The sequence below is a fragment of the Odontomachus brunneus genome, unplaced genomic scaffold, assembly GCF_010583005.1.
Source record: "Odontomachus brunneus isolate Ranch 3 - 2012 unplaced genomic scaffold, Obru_v1 Obru_scaffold_063, whole genome shotgun sequence".
Lineage (NCBI taxonomy): Eukaryota > Metazoa > Arthropoda > Insecta > Hymenoptera > Formicidae > Odontomachus > Odontomachus brunneus.
In genome coordinates, this window is record NW_022639513.1 from 1413173 (window position 1) to 1437479 (window position 24307).

The 24307-nt window shown below is 37.0% G+C and overlaps 4 protein-coding genes across 10 annotated transcripts; 2 read left to right on the plus strand and 2 right to left on the minus strand.

The window, feature by feature from the left end:
• The first annotated feature begins 705 nt into the window (after positions 1–705).
• On the plus strand, positions 706–13235 carry LOC116846377 (serine/threonine-protein kinase PRP4 homolog). Of its 5 annotated transcripts, none has more exons than XM_032820110.1 (17): positions 706–873; positions 1471–1644; positions 1760–2009; positions 2121–2626; positions 2716–3358; positions 3580–3927; positions 4025–4110; positions 4184–4330; positions 4399–4552; positions 4642–4894; positions 5503–5741; positions 5945–7245; positions 8105–8179; positions 8691–10103; positions 10189–10421; positions 10900–11175; positions 11724–13235. In XM_032820110.1, exons 1-12 carry the CDS (start codon positions 869–871, stop codon positions 6143–6145), a joined length of 3006 nt encoding a protein of 1001 aa, XP_032676001.1. In that variant the 5' UTR covers positions 706–868; the 3' UTR covers positions 6146–7245; positions 8105–8179; positions 8691–10103; positions 10189–10421; positions 10900–11175; positions 11724–13235. The 5 variants fall into 5 exon arrangements, with proteins under 5 accessions (XP_032676001.1, XP_032676002.1, XP_032676003.1 ...); XM_032820111.1 differs by having other exon boundaries at positions 5945–6145; XM_032820112.1 differs by having other exon boundaries at positions 5945–6964; positions 7050–8179; positions 11724–13233.
• On the minus strand, positions 9727–12316 carry LOC116846382 (inositol monophosphatase 1-like). The gene is made up of 6 exons (XM_032820121.1): positions 12169–12316; positions 11539–11672; positions 10914–11173; positions 10407–10512; positions 10186–10337; positions 9727–10092 (listed from the first exon to the last, which is right to left on the minus strand). The coding sequence occupies exons 1-6, from the start codon at positions 12280–12282 to the stop codon at positions 9986–9988; spliced, it is 873 nt and encodes a 290-aa protein (XP_032676012.1). The 5' UTR covers positions 12283–12316; the 3' UTR covers positions 9727–9985.
• On the minus strand, positions 12714–24272 carry LOC116846378 (acetyl-coenzyme A synthetase). Of its 3 annotated transcripts, none has more exons than XM_032820115.1 (11): positions 24138–24237; positions 23547–24049; positions 21811–22026; positions 19682–19877; positions 19231–19613; positions 18742–18934; positions 18493–18648; positions 18247–18414; positions 17987–18176; positions 15566–15811; positions 12714–15198 (listed from the first exon to the last, which is right to left on the minus strand). In XM_032820115.1, the coding sequence occupies exons 2-11, from the start codon at positions 23633–23635 to the stop codon at positions 15002–15004; spliced, it is 2034 nt and encodes a 677-aa protein (XP_032676006.1). In that variant the 5' UTR covers positions 23636–24049; positions 24138–24237; the 3' UTR covers positions 12714–15001. The 3 variants fall into 3 exon arrangements, with proteins under 3 accessions (XP_032676006.1, XP_032676007.1, XP_032676004.1); XM_032820113.1 differs by having other exon boundaries at positions 15002–15198; positions 23547–24038; positions 24138–24272; XM_032820116.1 differs by lacking the exons at positions 21811–22026; positions 23547–24049; positions 24138–24237 and adding an exon at positions 20107–21794.
• On the plus strand, positions 16023–17990 carry LOC116846380 (enolase-like). Its single transcript, XM_032820119.1, has 5 exons — positions 16023–16595; positions 16698–16822; positions 16911–17156; positions 17261–17699; positions 17821–17990. The coding sequence occupies exons 1-5, from the start codon at positions 16201–16203 to the stop codon at positions 17924–17926; spliced, it is 1311 nt and encodes a 436-aa protein (XP_032676010.1). The 5' UTR covers positions 16023–16200; the 3' UTR covers positions 17927–17990.
• Positions 24273–24307: the final 35 nt, after the last annotated feature.

Here is a 24307-nt window from a genome sequence, read left to right on the forward strand (position 1 = left end):
CTAGTAATAGAATACACCCGGGTGGGGAATCTGAACGCAGCCATAGTAAGAAATCCGATCCGGCGTTCCGATCCGTGCTCAATGGGACGGCACCCTAAGTTTTTCTATGTGCCACCAGCTTAAGCCAATACGATTAGACCTAAAGGCCAAATCACATTAACGATTAGCGATAGATGATTGACGATTGAAGATTGGAACTTAACCAATTGGAACAAAGCAAACCAAGGCTGAAGCTTGTTGATTCGTTAAAATCTAATCTTTAATTGTCAATCGTCAATCGCTAGTGTGATTTGGCCTTAAGATGTAACGTAAGAATTGACCAATCGAGTATTCACAAAATGGCGACCTTACAATTCGACGATTCTCAATATGATTGGTCAATTCTTACCTTTTACGTCTTAAGCCTATTCTACAATTGCGTGAACGCGGTTGTAAGTAGTGTAAGTGATTACGACAACCAATCAGAGTAAAGCAATCAGTGAATAAAACATTCGGATTGGTTGACTCTTACGTTCACGACTACGCTTACGCAATTGTAGAATGGGCTTTACGGTTACTGTTACGGAAAGTGTGTGTGGCCAGCTTTATGATTGGCCAATTTTTATGGCTTACGACATTATGTAAACAAGGCCTAATCGATAGAATCGACCTGATTCTCGATAGTTTTTCGAGAATCGATAATTATCGATAAAGTGTGGAAACGATTCATCGAAAGAAGCGTTAGGCAAGCAAAATGGCGTGTTACTGAAAGATTCATGTATTTTACATTCATTGCAAATGGTCAAACATTGTCATCGTTGTAATCGTTAGAATCATCTGAGTGTAGTGATTTTGTGTTATATCTATTAATTATATTCCGAACTCCATCATGGGGTAAGTGTATCGTATGAGAATTAGCGAGCTGATAACGCGACATCAACAGAGAAGATCCACCATACCTCGAATATGTTGAAATAACATTTATACTTTCTGTTTTATCACGGAAATTTTCCTGTGAAAGTATTTATTAGATACAATGCGTACACTAGATATGTCAGTCATGGTCTTCCAATCTTTATTTTATATTTTTACATATCCCAAAGGAACACATATTTAGGGACTGCCTTAGAAACACCATCTTATAAACTGAATTCTAAAGAAATCTGTCATTAAAGATCATGTTAATATACCACATAGTTTCCTTACTGCACTTATTGCTACTTTATGAATATATAGTTTATATTGATGTTGCTGTGTTGTGTAAATGGATAAACAATATGTTACAAAAAATGGTGCTTCAACTAAAAAATTTTGACAGCTTGTTAAGCACAAATATGTCAAAATCAATCAATTTATAGACTTTAATGAATAATTTTGTAAACTATATTTTAATTTTAGCAAACTTTATCATATTCTTTATTATTAGTCTTGAGGATAAATATTTATATTTTTACTATAGTTTTTTTATATGTTGCATAATGTCTATTTTAGTGCATCAGATTTGGAAGGTCCTGAGTTTAAGGGAGAACATTTAGGGTTAGACTCAGATATAGATGGACTAATTGATCAAAGAAAGAAGAAAAAGAGGAAACATAAGCATCATAAGCATAAAAAAGATAAATTAATTGAACGAGAGGATGAGCGAAGAGAGGAAAGACAGGAAAGGTACAATTGTATAGCAGATAGATATTTTAATTAATATTTTATATTAATTGTAATTAGTACAAATAATATATTATTTTAATTGGGAAATATAAATATTTCATATTTATATTTATAGACGAAAGCATAAGAAACATAAGAGACAAAAGAGAGAGAGGGACATAGAGAATGGTGCTGTAGATGAAAAATTAATATCCAACGTGGTACATAAAGAAGTTGGTATGAATGGAAAAGCCAAGAATTCTGTATTGGAGATCCTTTCTACAGAAGAAAGTGAAGATGAAAAATTGGTTGATTTAGATTCAGACGAAGTAGACTGTACAATCATAGAAGATGATATCGACCTTGAAGAATTAATGAAACAGAAGGTACATGTGTATTTATAATTAATTGAAATAACATATGTTGTAAAATACTATATTACAACGAATCTATGCAATGTACATTTTGTTTGTCATAATTGCATTTTGTGTGTAAAGGAACGGCTGCAAGCATGTTTGGCAAACGTTCAATATCTGTCCGATGAATCGGAAAAGGTAGATGATAAGGTTTCATCGCGAGAAGAAGAAGAAACGAAGACAGCGACGGAGACACCCGATGTGATACTGGTAGAAGACGATAGCGATACCAACGATGTACCACCGAAGAAACGAGCTAGAAGCAAATCAGGCAGCAGAGAACGTAAGAAAGTGATAAAGGCCGAAAGACGTGTTGTAGTTGATATGACTAGAGACAGAAAAATTCGCGAGCAACATAAAGATAAGAGAAGAGATTTTGATAGGAAAAGAGATGAGAAAGTCCGTCCTAGGGAGGAAGGAAAAAGGGAAGAAACACGAAAAGATGATAGATCTTCGCGAAGAATCAACGAGAGGCAGAAAGAAGACGCAAGAAAGGACGAATCTAGCAAAAAACTGGACGAAGACCAGCAGAAACGCAAAGATGTCACAAAAAGGGATGAGGCACGTAAAAGGGAATCGGACAGACGGTGAGTAATAAAAACTAATTTCTCCTCTTGCTTTGCTATCTGTTACAATCGATCGAAATGCACTTATTATTCTATTAATATATATGCAGGGAAGATAATCGAAAACGGGAACCTATTCGCCACAGTTCAAAAACTCATAACAACGAGGCAAAAGTCTCGGATAACAAGAGTCGTGACAGATTAGGTAGTCGCGAGCGTCAAGATAGTCGAGATCGACACATTAGTCACGACCGGCGTAGCCGCGACAGACCATCGAGCAGGGAACCTCGTCGACACGCCAGCCGCGACAAAAGAGATAGCAGGAGTAAAGATCGGCATGGAAATAGAGATAAACATGATAGTAGTCGCGATCGACGAGACAACCGCTATCACGACCACCGCATCGGCGATCGGTCCCGCAGCACCGTAAGAAGATCTCGCAGTCCTACCCGAATGAGATCGGAAAGAGAAAGAAACGATCGATACAGAAGATCCAGATCTCTTTCCCGGAGTCGCAGGGATAGAGATAAGCAGCCAATTAGGGACCATGGTAGAGATCGCGAGAGAGATAGAGAAAGGAATAATAAAAGAGAACGTAACGATAAATATAAGGATTCTTTATCGGAGGGTCTTAAGGTAGAACACTCGGATAGTTCGAGCGAAGAGGATATCAAAGATATCGATATAGAGGAAGAAGAAGATGAGGAAGCAATTATAGAACGTCGACGGAAACAAAGAGAAGAATTGCTCAAGGTAAAATTTATCACGTACTACATTATATTAGATCAGACAAAAAGTTCGGTTGGATTGTTGAGACAAATTTGGCTCTATTGTATTCACACATATATCTGTTACAGACTAATTTACCGTCGGAAAAAATTATTAAAAATTGATCCAAATAGTTTAATTGCCATATATGTATCTCATTATGATCACAATAGTGGAATGTCTTGTGTGTTTTTTCTCTTCTGCAGAGATTGGGTGGACCAAACGAAGACTCCAATATGTCTGGCGACGTGAACGTCGCCTCTGGTTCTCCGGAAAGCCAATCTAATATATCACAAAAGTCTATAGAAGTTCCATCCAATAATAATGAATCAGTTTCGGAGAGTCACACCCCACCACTGCCCACAGAAAAACTCGAGTCTCCGCAATCATTGATCATAAAACGAAAGTCTAGATTCGAGGATGCGCCACCTAACGAATCTGACAAGCCGGCGAACAAAACATCCGAACGGCTTAAACAAGAGGAGAAACAAAATTCAAAGAAATCCAACGAATGGGACATGTTCGCAGAAGCAGATAATATAGGCGATTTTAATGTATGTTCTCTTTATGATAACTTTGTTAGTTTTTTTTATCGTGCATTTCTTATCTGATCCAGCTGATTCATTTTTTACCTAATTTGTCGTTACGTAGAGCCCGACAGTCGAAGGAAAACGTCAAGGAGGACCAGACAATCCTAGCTTGACAGATAACTGGGATGATGCCGAAGGATATTATCGGTTGGTTATATATACTAGTTTTGTTTAATATCGTTTTAATTTATAAATTAATAATTGTGCAATCGTTTATCAGTGTACGCGTTGGCGAAACACTCGACACACGATACGTAGTTTACGGTTACACGGGACAAGGAGTATTCAGTAATGTCGTAAGAGCGAGAGATAGTGCTAGAGGAAATTTGGACGTAGCTGTGAAAATCATCAGAAATAATGAAATAATGTAAGTGTAACCGAAAGCTCTCGATCGACCACGATATTAATGTGAATATTTTTTTTATATTTCTGCAGGCATAGAACTGGTCTAAAAGAGTTGGAGATTCTTAGGAAATTGAATGACGCAGATCCAGAAGACAGGTTTCACTGCTTGCGTCTTTTTAGGCACTTTTTTCACAAAAATCATTTGTGCATGGTTTTTGAACCTTTAGCAATGAATTTAAGAGAGGTGCGTATTTGTCTAATACTTAATCGCACAACGCGTTTACAAAGGCTTTTCAAAATGCGTCGATAATGATATAATCTTGTTTGTTGCAGGTTTTAAAAAAATATGGCAAAGACGTTGGTTTACACGTTAAAGCGGTAAGGTCGTATACGCAGCAACTTTTTCTAGCACTAAAATTATTAAAACGTGCAAATATTCTGCATGCTGACATCAAACCGGATAATATTCTAGTCAGTGAAAGCAAGCTAGTGTTGAAACTCTGTGATTTCGGTTCTGCATCGCACGCCCACGAAAATGAAATAACACCGTACTTAGTCTCGAGATTTTATCGGGCACCCGAAATTAGTAAGTATCTACTTTTACACATAACAATCTTATTTATTCATCAAAATTCGCTTTTTCCTCTCTTCATAGCCTCTCTTTAATACATATATAACTTATGGCTAATCTTGCTTCGTGCGTTCGGGAACGCACATATTGTTATTAGTGTTCTCAATTATTGCAAACAAATGCTCAACGCCAGTTATGTTGCGCATGCATTTGTTCGCATTGTGTCTGTTCTCTGTGATGATTTATATGTCGCACACTATACATCTGACAGGCGTTTCTAGCAAACCACATACATCGATTTTGCGAGCATTAGCTCCAGCGCCTTATGTTTCATTTCGCGCCATACTTAGAACTGATATGATTAGCTAACAGTACACGTCGTAACAGTATACGTGTGCGCACTCGACCACAGCATATTTGTTATTCCATAACAGATTTGTTTAATTAAACACTAGATATGTATATTATTTTGTACAAAAATGTAGCAATATGCAGCATTAATGGAAAGTAATTCTATGCGTTATGCGCTTAAATGAGTCGTCTCGGACGTTTCCGACGTTGAAAAGATGGTAGCAATTGTATGTTGAATGTCTCGAGCCGAAAGTAACGTCGTTATTTTCTAGTTCTTGGTATACCCTATGATTTTGGCATTGACATGTGGTCCGTGGGGTGCACCATATACGAACTGTACACGGGAAAAATAATGTTTTCTGGAAAAACAAACAACCAAATGTTAAAGTACTTCATGGACCTAAAGGGCAAAATGCCGAATAAGCTAATTAGGAAAGGCACGTTCAAGGATCAGCATTTTGACACTAACTGCAATTTCCTGTATCACGAAGTTGATAAAGTGACAGAACGGGTAAGTCGTTACTATACAATTTTATCCATGATCTTGCCCTGCACCGCACCGCGTAAGTAATGCTGTTCTTTACGCGACATAGTGCGACAATACGCGCGATATTTCGATCGACAACGCTAACATATTTTTTCACTGGTTATGTCTTGTTATCGCTCGTTAAAGAAGTCGCGCAGAAATCTTCTACAGGATGGCGTGATTTTCAGGAAAAAGTCGTCGTAATGTCGACACTGCCAGCGACTCGCGACCTTAATACGGAACTCGGTGGAAACTCCCTGCCGCCGGAACAAAGCCGCAAAGTCGGACAACTGAAGGATCTGTTGGAGCGCACGCTAATGCTGGATGCGGGGAAGAGAATCACTGTGAATCACGCTCTGGCGCATCCCTTTATACAAGAAAAGATATAGGTAACCCTGCCTGGGGTCCTTTAGCATCGAAGAATTCACTGACGTAACTTTGTAAAGTGATGACGTTAACGATCCTCCCTGATTAATGTTAAACGTTCCAGATTACTTGGTAGGAGCGCGATTGTCTCTCTATCTCTCTATCTCTTTCTTTCATTCTCGTCCCCCAGCTACCCTTTCCCCTTGCCTAAATACTTTCATTTCTACACATAGGATACCCATGTTTATTTTCGCAGGAAGAGGCGGTGCAAAATTACGAAATTGTCTCGCGCACGACGAGAAGTATATTAAAAGAAAGCGTAGTTCTAAAAATAATTAAACACAAATTATTGCATAATATATCATTCAGTTGCTCGAAACGTTGTACTCCATCCAATTCGGAAACGTTGCTTACTTGTCACTATTGTGAGATTAATAGAGTATCATATTTTTATACTTATATAACAATTATATATATATGTTATATAATTATGTGTATATATACACACATTATGCATATATATATATATATAGTAAATATAATAACATATATAAAAGTAAATTATTATGTAAATGACGTGTCTCTGTATAGATTAGAGTCTGTTGTTGCAATCTGGAAATATTTCGTCGTATTAATAATTTTTTTTCGATATAGAGTATAACGATTCGATCTACGGATAAGTGTCTTCCTGTTTAGAACAGAGATTTTAAACAGAAGTCGAACTGTTGGTTTCCTTTTGGTTACATTATGCTTTCATAAGCAAAATGAGGATAAAATGATAAATTGCAACGACCGCCTCTTTCGGCTGGTACTGAGTATCGGAAAAACTTAGCATAATGATGGTACGTAGTGGTTCCCTTTTCTCGATTCATATGACTTGGAGAGTACGACATCCTTACAAATATCATCCTTCATAAATGATTATAGATCACGCGCTCGTATGAAATTGTACGTTATCAAGAAGGTTTGATATAAAGAACTGTATAAGGCCCTTCGGATCACACACTGCTCGATCCGTTTTAGAGTATTTCATCGGCGACATACGTGCACACACAACATTAGAAGCCTTAGCGGCAAGGAGACTTGTTCTGATTGGAATATAAGCAAATTGTATAGTGAACAGGTCAGCTATTGAAATAAAACTACACATGCTTAACACAATGAGAAGAAAGTCCTGCATTTTGTCTTTTCAGTCTTAAATCATGAGTAAATACGTCCGAATATGTTTCTTACAGATGTATTTCTCTTTCTCTCTCTTTCTCTTCACTTTCTCTTTCTATCTTTTTCTCTCCGTTTCTCTCGTTTTCTTTGTTCCTCTACATCTTTTTTGAAACTTAAGAAAGATTCTTCAGAGATAAATGTGTTTATAAGATCCCATTCTATAGCGATAATATAATATCATATGATATATATATATATATATAGACATATATATCTATGTAAATATATATGTGTATATATATATATTTAAAGCGTGCATACGTTTCCGGCCGACGATGTGTTTTAATATCTATTAGGAATATATTAATATACACATATATTGTGAACATGTGGTCGTATATGCGATGATCGAAAGGAACGTTTACCCAACGTTTCGATTATTATATATGTAATAATACGTATTTGAATACTAAATAGAGGTGAAAGTGTATATAAATATTTGCACTGCGACACAAAGTATAAAAATAAACACTACTTTTAAGGTGCTACGTGCAAGATAATGAGAAATTATCAAAATATAGCGTAGTAGAGCAATTTTGTTTTAAGTGAGAGTCATCGTCATTGCAGGTGTGACACTGTACTCATTGATAGCGCCCATTTCTTATACTTGTTATGGTCGTTCAATCAATCAGATCAATTTCTAAAATGAAGAATTTTGTAATTTGACATTTAAACCGAATATATATGTCGGTACTATTGTGAATGGTTCACGACATGAACGTTGAACGTGACAAGATTGTACGAGACTGCTTATGTTTCAGATGAGTCTTCGATTCAAATCATCGTTAAGTGCGGCCGGACCTTTCGAGGGCCTTTAGCGCCGATCCCGTTACAAGGTATTCATGGGGGATTGCCTTATGGGATACTTAGCACATCCGCTTCTCAGTACATTACTTGTTTAGTATAGTTTAATGACGAGATGTTAAGTCATACGATAGTAGTCCGAATCCAAAAACGCTCTACGTAATTTGTGTCTATTAGAAAAATAAAAGTAAATTTTTCGCTGAATACTTTATATTCAAGAAACAAAATAGAATAGAATTTTCGCTCGAATTCTCGGCAATTCTGACAATATTTGAGTATTTGTGAAATTGTTTTCGTAAAGATAATTTGAAAATTTAAACATGAATAGACAATAAACTGCACTATCACGCGATATCAAGCGTTTTAGTATTTTTGTTCAACGAAAAGGAGAACATAATGAAATATTGATAAGATAAAATTGACGTGAACAGGAAAAAATATATGTTTCTCGGGAACATTTCAATACAGAAGTAAAAGTATACTATGAAACTATGATTAATATGTGCTTTTCTAATTGGCAATTTGGTAATGTTTCACTTGTAGCCCTCCCTGTGAGGAGGGGAGGCAATGGAAGAGGTGATGAAAACAATTGATGAGGAGGAAAGGAAAATATGCGATAGACTTGCGCCTACATCGTGTCTACTGCATAAAAATACATGCACTGTCGCTAAACAGTACAACAAGGTTTATACGACGATTTAACTAGATTTATATCCGCGCGCTAAGGTTTGTCTTAAAGTTACTTGAGATCGCAGTCGAGGACTCGTAAGTATGTACGCAGGTAAAGTAACATGATTATTAACATTTCAAAAGTTACCATAATAAGAATAATGAACACTTGTACCTCTGTTTTCAAAATTGTTTTACTTAGAAATTAAGTTTTTACAACGGAAATATTAAGCTAAGTGATACTAATATTTGCGGTTTTGAGTTTTCAGATTTTTAAAGACTACACATCCTCTATGAAAGCGAAAAGCAGATGCGATAATACTATTACTCTCGAAAAACTTTCTATTCATCTATCTCTTTCTTTTCATTCTTCTCTCATCTCTTCATTTCAGGACTCTTAAAAAACTCTAAAAAAAAACATGTAGAAATAATTTAATGTGAATATAATGTGAATAAAATTTACTAAAATCATATAAAGAGACCTCTATATACACATATATATATATACTCACACACACATACACATACACACTTGTTTCCTTATAGTAAAAATATTTATTTGTTGACTCTTGGAAGGCGAGTATGCCTCGGGTAAAAATATAATTTACAATATACGATACAAAGTTTAGTGACTTATAAAAAATATATGAAATAGAATGCATTCAGTTTAGACATTAGCGTATGTATTTAGAAATTTTTATAAAAATTCTGTATGTACTGTTTATGAATACATACAATGTAATAATTATATGTACAAATAATAAGTGCGACACTGTGTTTAAACCTCATTAAAATCAATATATTTTCATATAACTAATAAATAATTTTGTAAATGGTTCCTCTTATATATATATATATATATATAGTTAACCGTTTACATGAATAAATACATGCATACTGATATACAATATTGGTTTTAAATCTAATAACTTTATTATATTATTACTTGTTTTCTGGTTCTATAAAACCTAAAAGTTCTAAAGATTGTAGAGATTCCATCACAATAATTTCTAAAATCATAAAATTGTATATAACTGTTTTTTACAGTAATATAATTTTAATTCCAATTTCTTACTTTTATTTAATGATACTTGCGATATATTCAATTATCTAATTTGTCACTTATGCAAAACGTAAATTTTCATTTGCGTACGAAACTTTCAGGCCTCTCAGTCTCGCGTCGGATAATATTGAATTAATATTTGGGAAAGTTCTTGAGCTAATTCTGTCGATGATGCACACAGAGTTCTTCTGCTCATCACGTCGAACGGACCTCCTGTCGCGGACGTAAGAATATAATATTAACTCTCTCTCTGCTTCGCTCCATTACTCAACTACGATTTATGCGTAATGTCTTGTAACTGTTTACCAGCTGGATCTATTGATACACCGCCGGCTTCTCGCACTATAAGATCCCCGGCTGCGACGTCCCACGCGTGTATACCAAATTCAAAGGAGATATCGGCGCCACCGAGAGCCACCATGCACATATTCAAAGCCGCCGAACCGAGCGATCGTATTCTGCAACGTAGATCGATTTCTTCGTTAAGTCATTCGTTGCAAAAACTTAATCCGCAAAACGAGACTTACCCATGAACACGTGAAGTAAGAAGCGTTATATTTTCTAAGACTATTTTCATTTTCTCCGGGTCTCTACTTGTTCCCATCTCTACCATTAATAGTGCCTTGCGCAGTTCTAGAGTAACGTTATCATATTAGATAAAACGATGATAAGAGGAAAATTATTGAATCGTCAACATTGCAATATTAACACTTTGATGACTGCATATATCACGGAAAAATATCTACCATCGTTAAATCTTGAGAGTTGGCTTAGATCATATCTAGAGAGATAAATATCTTTTTTGTTTATATTAAGTGCGTATATCTATCTTTATACACCGCCTATGATATTACAATTATAAATTACTATTACCGACAATTTTTTTACAAGGCGATAACAAGACTGATAGAATGAAGTTACGCATATGTGATAACAGGCATCAAAATATTAAGTCTTAAGTCGTTACCCATATTTTATATTTATCATTTATATTGTTATCATTATATATTTCACTTATAGAGAGAACAAATTACCTTTCTCGCCGGATACGCGAATCGGAGCGCCATTGAGAAAAGCGCCTTGATTTTTACGGGCGGTAAAAAATTGTTCTAGGATCGGATTATACACTATTCCTATCTCTGCTGTTTTATTAATGAGTAATGCAACCGATATGCATGTGTGCGGTAAGCCGTGAACGAAATTCATCGTTCCATCGATCGGATCTATTATCCATGTTGGCGCATCCGTTAATATGATCTTCTGACCTGAAGCAGCGGACTCTTCGCCGATAAATCTGTAATATATTTTCTCAATATAGTTTCTCAAAGCGCTATCTATATTGGATCTCTCTTCTTATAGGAAGAGAGAAATTCTTTTGAATAATTAAAATCCAAAAAACAAACCCAGCAAACACAATTATATAATTGTTGCATTGTCGTAATATAATGTAATGTAACAATGCTATAACAGGAATAAAACGTGTAACTAATTATAAAAAGAAATTATGTAACTTTAATATTAATATCGTATAACAGCCGTTATTACGTATTACATCGATGTTGTGTAATAATTATGTTTGCTGGAAAATAATACAGATTTATCGCGAGTATTATACACGAATAGTAACTAAACAATATTCAATTTTACAATTACACTTACTTATGCTCGGGATATCTCGTCGCTATTTCATTGATTAAAAATCTCTCTACCTCTTGATCCCATTCTGTAACTAAATCAACGTCGCATGATTTCGTGAGCACGTCCTTGCGTTGATTAATTTTTTCTCTGATGATCTGCAAACAAGACTCATAAAGTTCAGTTAAATTATTCATATTTTCTTACAGGTAGTAACACCAATAAAATGCCGAACACTTTGACGATAAGCTGATAAGATAGAGGAATATATCATCACTGTATAACGGCTACACGAAAAAAAAAACAACAGCTTGGGAATCATGGTCTTCTTTGCTGTTTGAATTCCCGCAACATTACTCGGATTGTATACAAATTACGCGCGCAGCCGCAGTCTTCTCATCGGCAGACCACAATTGAGACAATCATGCAGCGTCTTACAGGAAAATTAAGGATATCATCATGCGTATTATTCATGATCGGTCGTAGACAATCGATAACTATCCGCCTGCATTAGACAAGTCGAGGAGCTTATAAAGCGACATACGATTAGAAGACATATATTGCGACAGCGCGTAAAATCGATAAACCTTGTTGACACAAGCGCATTCGCGTCCACGAGAAAAGAAAAGTAAATTATTTAAACAATTGTCTTACCGAGCCAGCCTGTTTCACAAGCCGTAAAATTTCGACGTAACACTCGTCGATGTTCGACATGATTGATTGAATCACGAAGTCGCTTTTGTGTTGGACGAGTGGCGTGTCCGTCATGTGCACGCGCGACGATACACGCGATCACGCTCGCGCGCACAAACTGGCTCGCTCTCTCTCTCCCTCTTTCTCTCTCTCTCTGTTTCGCGGATGCGCTCATACCGACTCTCGACGGAACGTAAACGCTCCGCTGTGATGACGTAACATCACGTCAAGCTCCGTGGCTTTTAAACGGCTTCGACGGCATGTAATGTGTAATCGCATATACTATGCCAATAATATACCGCGCCTCATCTTCCGCCTATTTTGTGTTAATCGCATTCGAATCAATTATCGCGTGGTTCGCATCCCGCCACGTGGAAAAAGCGAACAGCGGAGCAATAAAAGACGCAAGCGAGAGAACAGTTTCGCTAAAAATATCGACTATTTTCATTAGTGATAGAGAGGAACGGAAAGGGAGGCAAAGACGAAAGAAACGAGATACACTCTTGAACGTTTAACAGAACGATCGTGATTATAACATACTCTTAATATATATACATATATGTCTTTAGTTATAGCCATATTTGTTGCTTACGTTTTGTTCGCTTTTATATCTACATACATGTACACGTATTATATCACACCTAAAGTTGTTTGTTGTTCCGCGAGGAATGATATGTATGTAACGTGCCTCACGAAGGAGGCACGAGGCGACTTTCATTTATAAGTACGTACACCTCAGCCGCGTATTTTCTTTCAGTCGTGTCTTCTTCAAACGGTAAGAAGAGGTATTACTTTTGTCTTATCTGAATCTTGTCATAGAATACATGACTGAAAGGCAATATGGTAGCGGCGGTGGACACCCTGTATGTACGTAAATAGTTTCTCTTTATCTTATTTATCCAAATTACAGAGAGCAGAATATCATTTTTTTACGGTATATCCGCCAGTAATAACACATATACGTATCATGTAGTTATGTGTGCCACTTGTTTCTTAAATAACGATCATTAATAATTGTGCAATCAGCATATTCTGTTTATTCTTTGCGCACTACTCATAACGATTCCTATATAGAGCATTTTTCATCTTGCAATTAATTTTGAACTTATGTGATTTACAACAGAAGATAACACTTACGTTACTTATCAGCGTACCATGAGATATGTATCGCAGTCGCAATTCCTTGAGGAGAACGACTAATAATTTATTAATTCTATCCATTCCATAATTCTGAAATTCTAACGAGCTATACTTTCAATGTATTTCTTTCATAGTTTTTCGTAGTTCTTCTCGAGGGAAAAGAACGATTTCGATTCTACTCACTCTGAAACGTCTCTCGAGTGACAACGTCAGAATTCGTTGATCAATTAAAAATAATTATTCTATCTCACGTTTATGTATCTTGTACACTCGTCAAATCGTCAAATGACTGGGCGTTTAATAAAATCTTGAGATATAATCGCGTTTCTGATGCTGTGCAAATATGTGGAACAATACGATTCAACGTAATCTATAACTTTTATTAAAGTTGGGAAGTAACGTGTTACCATTACCATTACTTTTTTCGATAACAAAGCCATTATTCTTGAAATAATTGCGTATACGTAAGTTTTACGCAGGTAAAACTGCGCAGGTTTAATCATACCATAAAATAGTTGTGCAATGAAAATTACGTATACGCAAAAATTTCAAGAATATGGGCGCAATCATTACTTTTAACGTGTATTAGATATTCTTGATTGGATAAAAATATCCAGATATTCACTGGAAGACAGTACATGGTTTTATCTCATTTTTTACATAAAAATAATTGTTAAAGTTGGATTTTATAATTTAACTATTAAAAATTTGTAATAAATTTAATAATAGATATGCTTAGTGTAGTTCATTCTCTTTTATAAGAAACCATATATGTATTACACTAAAACTATATATATATATATATATATATATATATATATATTACACTCTAAGCATACCTATTATTAAATTTATTAGTAAACTTAAAAAGTACGCACGTCTTAAACGCACGGCCTTAATTCGAAGAGAAGCTGAATGATACTCTATGATCGGCCAACGTTGACGTATCTCCAATATTCCTATCGCCTATTGCAATTTTTCTCAATATACGTACATGATTTTGCCAGATCTTGTCTTCGGTAGAACCGGGGCGTGTTGGATGGCATCCGGTCGAGCGAACGGATCGATTCTCTCGCGCACTATTCGAATCGTATTTTTAGTAAAGCGAGAATGTATTAAAAAGTTACTTAAAAAGTTTTAAAAGTCAAATTGCAAAATCTGGCTCTGTACTGACAATTTTTGTGTCAAGAATAATAACAAATAAGACGATAAAATCAAGTTTATAAAAAAATATTAGTTTTTCGAGTTAATAGTATTGTAGTTTTGAAAGGTTTGTTGTTTTTAGACACAAACTGGCTACACCAAAAATAATTTAAGCTTAAAACAATAATTTCATTTTAAAATAAATTACGTATTTTTAGTATTATAAAAAAGTAATGAACCGTTACTTTCTTAGTAATGGTAATAAGTTATTTTTTTTATTTAATTAGTAACAAGTAACGGTAACAAGTTACTTTTTACAAAAAGTAACAGTAACGCATTTTTTTTTTTTTTTTAATAATGTTCCCAACTCTGACTTTTATCTATATGTGTTTTTTCTTTTGTGTTTCTGACTTTTATCTGTTTTTGATACTTATCGAACAAATAATGCGAAAAAAAGCTTTCTTAAAATTTCGTTCGTTTCTCCCTAGAATAGAAGCACAAAACGCACGTCTTAAACGCACGGCCTTAATTCGAAGAGAAGCTGAATGACACTTTCATCGGCCAACGTTGACGTATCTCCAATATTCCTGTCGCCTGCTGCAATCTTTCTCAACATACGTCTCATGATTTTGCCGGATCTTGTCTTTGGTAGAGCCGGAGCGTGTTGGATGACATCTGGTTGAGCGAACGGACCGATTCTCTCGCGCACTATTCGAATCGCATTCTTAGTAAAGCAAGAATATGTGTTAAACTTTCACTAAATTCTGATTAAATTAATCGACGATTAACTCAACCTGTAGTTTATCAATGTGCAATTATTATTAAATCGAATCGTTATTAAAACGAGTTAAACTGTTTTTTTTGTTCTTTCTTTACAATTTATATTAAAAATTACTATCAATCAAATATTAACCGCGCTCTATCTTACTAACATACACAGAATTATAAATTTATTGGTTATTATTAGGCGGTAAATTACACAGTTAGAAAAATTACTGTTAATAATTCTATCGATTAATCATCAATTTGTTTAATCAGGGTTTACTGAAACTTATTTTTAATCAACGAAGCCCACCTTTCTTTTTAAGCTCGATCTGCAATTTCTCGTCGAACGTCTTCCCTGCAGTTGGCGTGACGAAACAATAAAGACATTGACCTTTGACTAGATGCGATTTACTGACCACCGCGGCTTCAGCTACCGAAGAATGTTCCGCCAACACACTCTCTACTTCGGCTGTTGACATTAAATGACCAGAAACGTTCAGCATATCATCGATACGACCGGTTATCCATAAGTATCCATCCGCGTCGCGCCTTGCACCTAAAATGTGAACAAAAAGAGAAATCAGCAGTATGCATTTGAAACTCTTTGGGTCGGCTTTTCAATGATAGTTTAAACTTAAATTTCAATTTAAACTCTGTTTAAACAAAACAAATTGATAGAATACCGGCCCTTTCTGTGCTATTAAAGCAGGATTAAAAACTGCAATGCAACTATATACGAATAGTTTCGCCTGAATTTATTTCAACTTCAGACATTCTGCTGTCTCTTTGTCGGCCTAAACGTCAAATGCAATGTAATTCTCATCAAAATTGTCAGATTATGTATTCACCGCCGAGTAAAACGTCGTAGAATTCCATGCATCTGCAAAATTGAATAACCATACAATCCGATAAACGTCGCGCTGGACTTTGAAAACCTCCTACAAGATGTCGTTTAAGAAGATCAAGGCCCGTCAGATATTCGATTGCAGAGGCGAGCCGACTCTGGAAGTTGACGTGATCACCGATTTAGGGTTGCTCAGATCATCAGTACCCTCCACCGTATCAATCAACCCGAATCAAGCGGTGGAAATTAGAGACGGCAACACAGCGGCTTATCATGGTCGCTCGGTGTTCAAAGCAGTCGATATCGTTAACAATGTAATCGCGCCGCAATTGATGAAATCGCGACTGAATGTTTGTCAGCAGACTGAAATAGACACGCTGCTCAACAAGCTGGATGGCACGGATAATAAATCGAAACTCGGCGTGAACGCTATTCTGGGAGTCTCCGTAGCCTGCTGTAAGGCTGGAGCGGTCAAGAAGGGTCTCCCTGTTTACAGGTTATCATTTATTACCGTCAATTTATCTTTAGTTCGTTTTTACAGCTGCGACATTTTTCCCTCGTCGATATTTCATTGAACTTTTGGCTGTCCATGCTTCAGGTACGTCGCCGAATTAGCCGAAAACAGACAATTGTACGTGCCTGTGCCGAGTTTCAGCGTCATCAGCGGCGGCAAATACGCCGGCAATAAACTAACATGTCAGGAATTCGCAATTTTACCCATAGGTATATTTAACAACCGAGTATCGCTTTTTATGTTGTGTCTTTACGCTATTTTATCTCCTCTTGGTATATATTCGCATGTTTGATGCAGGCGCCGAAAGCTTCGCTGACGCCATGAAAATGGGCACCGAGGTGTATCGAGTAGCGGAAAGGAAAATTGTCGAGGCTCAAGGAATAACAGGCCCACCGCCCGTTAGTGACAAAGGAGCCTTTGTACCCGAGATGGAGGATGACAAAGACGCCTTGACTCTTTTAAACGATTCCATTAAGGACGCAGGATACGAAGGCAAAATTAAGATTACGCTGGATATGGCAGCGAGTGCTTTTTACAAAGAAGGTCGCTTCAAAATGGAGAATTCGTTCTATGTTTGATTTCGAGTGGAATTTAACTCGACGAAATTTAGAAAGAGTAATGAGAATCTATTCTTGTACTTTTCACAGGAGGATACGATCTAGCATTTAAGGAGGAAGAATCCGATCCCGACGATTATTTGGAAGCCGAGGCTTTGCGCGATCGATATTTAGAGTATCTGTCGGAATTTCCAGCGATAGTCTCTATCGAAGATCCCTTCGATCAAGAGGACTGGGAAGGTTGGTTGACTATCGCTGGCCAAGATATTCAAGTGGTGAGCGATGCCCTCACGGCGATGAATATCGAGAGAATCTCGGAGGCAATAGACAGAAAAATAGCGAATTGTCTTGTGCTGAGAATATCGCAAATTGGCACTGTAACAGAGCTCATTAATTGCGCGAAAATGGCGAAGATCAACGACTGGAGCTACGCCGTGAGCGCGAGTCGCGCCGAAACGGAGGATAATTTCATCGCTGATTTGGCGGTCGGCTTGTCTGCCGGCCAGTTCAAAGCTGGTGCACCTTGCAGGTAACGCAGAATGAACGATCTATGTTTAAAATATATAAGAAGTTTGGTCTTCGATCAAACTTTGTTTCCAGTATATTTTTCAATCGAGCTCGTTCTCGTTTAAACGTCTTGTCAATTGCAGAGGTGAAAGAATGGCCAAGTATAATCAAATATTGAGGATCGAGGAAGAACTCAGCAAGGATGCCAAATATGCTGGGCCGAAATATCGAAATCCGTTGGCAAAATAAACAAACCAACGGTGCGCGTTACCAGTTCAAATCGAACATAAAGAAATCAACAACGCTTACCATCACCCGTGCAATAAAATCCGTTGAATCGATCAAAGTACGTAGTTTGGAAACGTTGATGATTGCCATATAAAGTCCGCATCATGCCCGGCCACGGTCGGCGGAAGACTAAATATCCTTCTCCTTCGCCTTCGATCACATGACCGTCTTCGTCGAGAAGCTCCGGCAAAACCCCGAAGAACGGAAATGTCTGTTTATGATACGTACATTAAGAATTAGTTACACAAGAGAATTACTAAAGAAAGGCGTATTGTACTTACCGCAGAACCTGGTTTCATAGGCGTGGCACCTGGTAGCGGTGTGATTACATGACCACCAGTTTCCGTTTGCCAGAATGTGTCCGATATGCTGCACTTCCCGTGGCCAACAAGTTTGTAAAACCATAGCCAAGCTTCGCTGTTGATTGGTTCGCCTACTGAACCAAGTACCTGAAACACACGTTAACTTGTGCGTGATATTTCACACATCGAACTAAAAACGAGAATTAACTACATCATGAGACTCACCTTGAGTGTGGACAGACTGTGCTTCTTTACAAACTCGTCGCCGAACTTCATGAGTGACCTAATGGCCGTTGGCGCCGTATAAAATTGCGTGACCTTATACTTGTCGACAATCGACCAGTATCGATCGTTCTCCGGATAAAAGGGCGTACCTTCAAACTGTCAACAAATACAGATTACTAAGAATAAAAAAGAAAGCGGAACGATGAGCGTCTAATTCAGATCGATCGAACATAGAAAATGCATACGTACTATGACGGACGTTGCGCCGTTCGCCAACGGACCGTAAACAACATAAGTGTGCCCCGTGATCCAGCCGACATCGGCAGTGCACCAATAGATATCACCCGGATGATAGTCAAACACGTATTTAAAAGTTGTCGCTGCATAGATCAAGTATCCCGCGGTGGTATGAAGAACGCCTTTCGGCTTCCCGGTAGATCCACTGCAAAAAAAATTATTATTTCAATGAGGCGAGCTAAAGACGCATTTTGAAAAAAGAAAATTGCCTCTCTAAATTTCTTCAAAAAATTTCACTCGAAAATTAGAGTGACAATCAAGCCATTCTGAAAAAATTTAGAGAAAATACTAATTATTTATTTTATTTTATTTCTAAAGATAGATATTCTAAGAAAACATTAAATTTTCTCAAATAGAATATAATTATTAAATATAATTTCACTTTCCTATCGTAATTTTTAATTGAATTATTTTATACGAATATATACAAGGAATTCGTACCTTGTGTAAAGAATAAAGAGCGGATCTTCGGCAGCCATCCAGACCGGATAACAGCTCGCTTCCGCGTCTTCCATCTCCTCGTGCCACCAAGCATCTCGATCGTCGTCCCAAGAAATATTAGTCTCCGTAGCGCCGCTGCCGTTGCTAGTACCATTCACTCCATTCATCTTGCCCTGGGGACAGCTGAGTCTCCTCAAATGCGCAACGACGATGCAACTCTCGAGCTGGTGACCTTGTTTCTTGGCTTTGTCCAGGGCCTCGTCACAGATATTTTTCAACAGAAGTAACTTTTCGCCTCGCCACACACCATCCGTAGTGATCAGAACTTTGGCTTTCGAGTCGAGGATACGTTCCGCCAACGAGTTGGACGAGTAACCTGCGAACTACAATCGTACATCGTCTTTTTTCCTGCTATATCGTTCTGGTTTCGTCATCGGTCTGGCTCACTCACCACCACACTGTGAACCGCCCCTATCCTCGTGCAAGCCAACATTGCGATCGGAAGCTCTAAGATCATCGGCATGTAGATCACGACTCTGTCACCCTTGGAGATGCCTTTCGATTTGAGTACATTCGCGAATCTGCATGTTTCCTCGAGCAATTTTCTGTAGGTCAATCTTGAATAGTCATCTGGATCGTTTCCTTCCCTGAAAGCAACGATTCGAAGGTCCTAACATCGATAAAGATGCGGGATCCAAAGAAGCCAAAAGTAGCACGCTGGAATACACGTGTCAACCGCATTTTTGCGCAATAATTATGTAGCGCAAAACCAACAGCAAAGACACGCCTATACATGTAGCCAACTTAGATTAAAAGATTTATTCATCCCGCATAAAAACTCGAAGGTTACTACTTTCGAATAATTTTGAACGTTACCTTGAGATCGAAGGAGAGTCAAGGCTGGAAGTATGCTTATGTCGCGCGACACGATATGTACATGAATGTATGTCTACAAAAATTCCCCGTAGATAAACATAATTTGCTGATGCACTGAAACCTTATCGCAAAGCAAATTACGATATTATGTAAGATCCCTGATCTTGCGTATCACGTGACACTTTAAACCGTAGTGGATTAAAAGAGAATTGCGTAAATCGTACTACAAGAGAAAAATATTCGATGATATCAGTTATAACTTGTATGATTATGTTATAAAAAAGATTACGTTCGAATTTTTCGTGTCAAATAATCGCCAAACACTGTTCAAACGAACAAGACAATAACAAAAAATAGCAAAAATTATAAATGCAAACAAGAAATGCTCGTAATTGAAGTAATCTAACTTTTTAATTTGTTAAGGCGAGAAATACATTACTTAATGATGATATGAACAATTCGTTTTTTTCTCGTCATATATACTTTGCATTTCGTATACAGCTGCAAGGCTAATTAACATGATTTACAACGTTAACATAATTTTATAGAAATGCCTTTTCAGGAGATCGCTACATATAATGAAATGTAAATGGTGTAAAAACAACCTTCATTAGTTTACCTTCCTCTCTAAATTCAAGGTTGTACAGTTATCTACACCATATGTAATCAACGTATTACGTCATTATCTATATATATTTTACAATTAACGTATTTTTTATTTGTAGTTGTATGTATTTGTGCGATATGACAAATGCTTGTTATTTTGCTTTTCCTTTTCTCTCACTTTTCCATTTGTTACTAGTCGAAAAAAGAAAGATATGAAACATCATTCTTTACACGTCTCGTTGCGTTTGCATTACTATACTCGACTTCTTTGTACAAACGAAGATATATCTTTAGCATCTGAGAAAGCAAAGTTCATTCTAGTAAAATTTTAGTGTAAATCGCGTGACGTTACGTCAGCTCTTGCATGCAAGAGAGCTGACATGATAGCTGACGCGATCGCGCACGATGTCTCGTCGCCCAATAAAATAGCAGGTGTGGATAGTACGTTGAATTTTCGACGAATAGGCTGACGCCGCACTGACCTCACGATCGCGCAGTCAAATCGGTTTTGATACTGTGTAGAACACGAAATTTCACGTTGTTATTTACAATTGGACAAATTATTTACCACCAGTCCGAATTTCGCAAGAAATACATTATCCACGTCCTTGCGTTACATTATCAATGTTAATCGACAATGATCGATAATACGGTGCAAACCGGATATCAAATATGTATGAGGCGTGATATCGCAAAAATTACGTAGGCTTTGCGTTTTTATGTATTCTTACGTGTTTATACGAATACATATGTATAAATTGTACAAATCGTATTTGCTGGAATGTTTGCTCATTTGTAAATATTTTTACAAATATTTTACTTACTATCGAAGACCGATTATGTTATAAGGAAAAATAGCGCGAACATTATGCTACAATAACAATAAAGCAAACCGTAAAAAAAATTTATAGGTAGAGCACGTAAAGTGAGCACAGCTCGAATGACTTGCTAAATATCTATAAACCGAGTATATACTTTGCATGGAAATGAATCACTTAACGGTAGTCAGCTTGATTCTTATTTCGGATTTGACCATTGCTGAATCCGAGCCGCACCGTCCTACACAACTACTTTGATTATTTCTCCGTTATGTCTTACCAGTAGAACGCGATTTTATCGCCATTACCGCTCTTCACATTCTTATCCAATAAGTTGAAGCTTATATTCGTCGACGCTCCCTCCATCCATTTTATAAAAACATCACCTTTGCTCAGCTCGAAGTTGTATGAGAAGAACTTCTCATCGATCGCCGGCGTTTCCCAATAAAACTGCTTCGCAATCTCACCCCAAAATTGCACCGGTTCTTTAATCGATCTAGATCAGGGAGAAAAAAGTAAGTTGGTATCAGTACCACGCTATCGGTAACCTTTTTTATCTTCTCAACATAAATTGAAACAATCGATAAATGTAATCATATTTAATTGATACGCATAAGCATAAAAAATTAAACAATCGTTATTGCAATGAAAAACACGAAATACATGTCTAAAAAAAAAAAAATTCTGGACATTCGAATGTAAACAACTTTCAATATAGCATATATGTATGTAGGTTTTATAAAATATATATGTACATATTATATGCATATGTTAAAAGTTTAAATATTCAAAAAATATTTTTTATTTATAACTATAATAGCATAGAGAAATAATTACTATAAATTATGGTTAAGAAAACTTTTTTTTTTATTAAATTCTGCTATAATGTTAGTGATAATAACTATCATTTTCGTATTAAAACAACCAAAAATATGACTAAAGTAAAAAATAACTATAATTTTAGTTGGATCAGCCATTTTTTATGTCTCTCAGTGTACATGTCCGGCAATTACGTTTACTTTAAAAGTTAAACAATTTCCTGTTTAACGAATCGACTCATCTCTCCTTTCTTACGCGAATTTTTTGTCTCATTTAATTTACAAATTTATGCGCGTTCGAACGGGAATTATGTAAAAACTCGTGATTTACATTGTTACTTCTCCATTAATTTTATCCAGTCACAAATGAGCAATTCAACGAAATAATGAACGAGACATATAGCTACATCGAAATACTGTAATGATGTTCTAACGGTTTTGCATTTCTCATATTTTTATCTCGTTTGATTTTTGGCTGTCGCGCTAATTTACACAAGAAGTGCAGTTTCAGTTCGAAGGCTAATCGAATCGACCTGAGGCGACAGGTCGATACACTTAAAACAGCAATACAAACAATAGGTTATGCGTACGAAGAATTCAGTTGACGCAAGAAGGAAGAATAATAGAAACGCATTTCCTCTTTCATGAATTCCCAGCTGCCCACGCGTAGCACTCGACGTTCCTAAACGGGAATTTCGTCCCACCCCGCGGGATCAATATCGCGTTTCGATTTGTGCTCTTTATAGAACGCGTAACGTCAGAGTCCGTGCCGAGATCAATTTCAACGTTCGCAGCATTATCCAACTTGTCAACCGTGTAAACAAGTCACCCTACGACATCGCGGAAAATGCGAAGTTCGCTTTCTCCCCCCCTCTCCCTCCAATTAACTACTGTCAAGGGTAAATAACTACCTTTGTCATCGCGTTCATCCCCTTTAAGTAGCGCCATGTTCATGATCATCTCTTTGTTCTTTTTTATCATTGTTCATTAACAAGTTACAATTGGCGAACTTTCGCATAAATATACGCTACAATCTTACCGATGCTATACAATCTGACCGGTGTCTTTATTATTTTCGCTTCTCGCAACGTTTTCGTTCCGATTGCCAACACTTCGTCGGCTCAACCCTCGATTCGTCGTCCTGATACACATTTCTCTCACGGAAAACCTCACTGATCTTTTTCCAAATCTCACTCACCTTTCGTGCATTTGCTTATATTGCTCCATGCTATTGCAATGAGCTGTCTTCGCGAGCTCCGGATTGGGGTAGTATATTCTATCCGCCATGTTTCACCTTTGCTTTTTGTCTAGCAGGTTCTCGGACAGCTGACAACAGCGATCTCCGTGGAGATGAGAGGGGAGGATGCTGTTGATAATGCGTGCGGTACGGACACGTCAAGACGCGTGATGTCCTGACGCTCTACTGGGGTGATCGAGGAAGCGTCGATGTCGCAGGTGAAATACGTGCGTTCCTACCACTTCTCCGGCTTGACTGGTAAAGCGTGATTGTTTCACCGTGCGGTGAGCGCGCACGACACGACCTTCCACAGAATGACGAACGAGTAATCGCAACCGACGACAGATTATACGTCCGATGTGTGGCGCATGACGCCAGGTCGATACTATATATTGATGATAACGCCCTAGTATGGCCAGATAACCTTAACGCAACAGTTTAAATTGCTTCTTGCTGAAAGACTACTATGTGATTATCAAATTATTGAGTACGCTTCGATCGAATTTAATAAATGGATATTATGTGACAATGAAAAACCTCACAATTACTTACCTTACTGCGGACATTTTCATACATAAATCCGCCAACACATAGAATGTTTCGATGTTTCGATCAATAATTTGAATGTGCTATTATTCGCCAATAAACGCTTTGAATGATTGATTTGATTTGAAAATAGTTGATCGATATGATCTTATCGATAGACCGACGAGGTAGGAAGT

What these genes read in the sequence shown, in the direction of transcription:
- LOC116846377 (XM_032820110.1), top strand. An exon ending in AAGAATTAATGAAACAGAAG is followed by an intron (nt 2,010 to 2,120) that starts GTACATGTGTAT and finishes TTGTGTGTAAAG; the next exon opens with GAACGGCTGCAAGCATGTTT. An exon ending in AAAAGGGAATCGGACAGACG is followed by an intron (nt 2,627 to 2,715) that starts GTGAGTAATAAA and finishes ATATATATGCAG; the next exon opens with GGAAGATAATCGAAAACGGG.
- LOC116846382 (XM_032820121.1), bottom strand. Translation starts at nt 12,282, where the DNA reads ATGACGGACACGCCACTCGTCCAACACAAAAGCGACTTCGTGATTCAA. An exon ending in ACGAGATATCCCGAGCATAA is followed by an intron (nt 11,174 to 11,538) that starts GTAAGTGTAATT and finishes AATATATTACAG; the next exon opens with ATTTATCGGCGAAGAGTCCG. An exon ending in TCGCGTATCCGGCGAGAAAG is followed by an intron (nt 10,513 to 10,913) that starts GTAATTTGTTCT and finishes ACGTTACTCTAG; the next exon opens with AACTGCGCAAGGCACTATTA.
- LOC116846380 (XM_032820119.1), top strand. Translation starts at nt 16,201, where the DNA reads ATGTCGTTTAAGAAGATCAAGGCCCGTCAGATATTCGATTGCAGAGGC. An exon ending in AAGGGTCTCCCTGTTTACAG is followed by an intron (nt 16,596 to 16,697) that starts GTTATCATTTAT and finishes TCCATGCTTCAG; the next exon opens with GTACGTCGCCGAATTAGCCG. An exon ending in AAAGCTGGTGCACCTTGCAG is followed by an intron (nt 17,700 to 17,820) that starts GTAACGCAGAAT and finishes TGTCAATTGCAG; the next exon opens with AGGTGAAAGAATGGCCAAGT.
- LOC116846378 (XM_032820115.1), bottom strand. Translation starts at nt 23,635, where the DNA reads ATGGCGGATAGAATATACTACCCCAATCCGGAGCTCGCGAAGACAGCT. An exon ending in TATAAGCAAATGCACGAAAG is followed by an intron (nt 22,027 to 23,546) that starts GTGAGTGAGATT and finishes TCCCTGATCTAG; the next exon opens with ATCGATTAAAGAACCGGTGC. An exon ending in ATTTTATTGCACGGGTGATG is followed by an intron (nt 15,812 to 17,986) that starts GTAAGCGTTGTT and finishes TTCACATTTTAG; the next exon opens with GTGCAAGGCGCGACGCGGAT.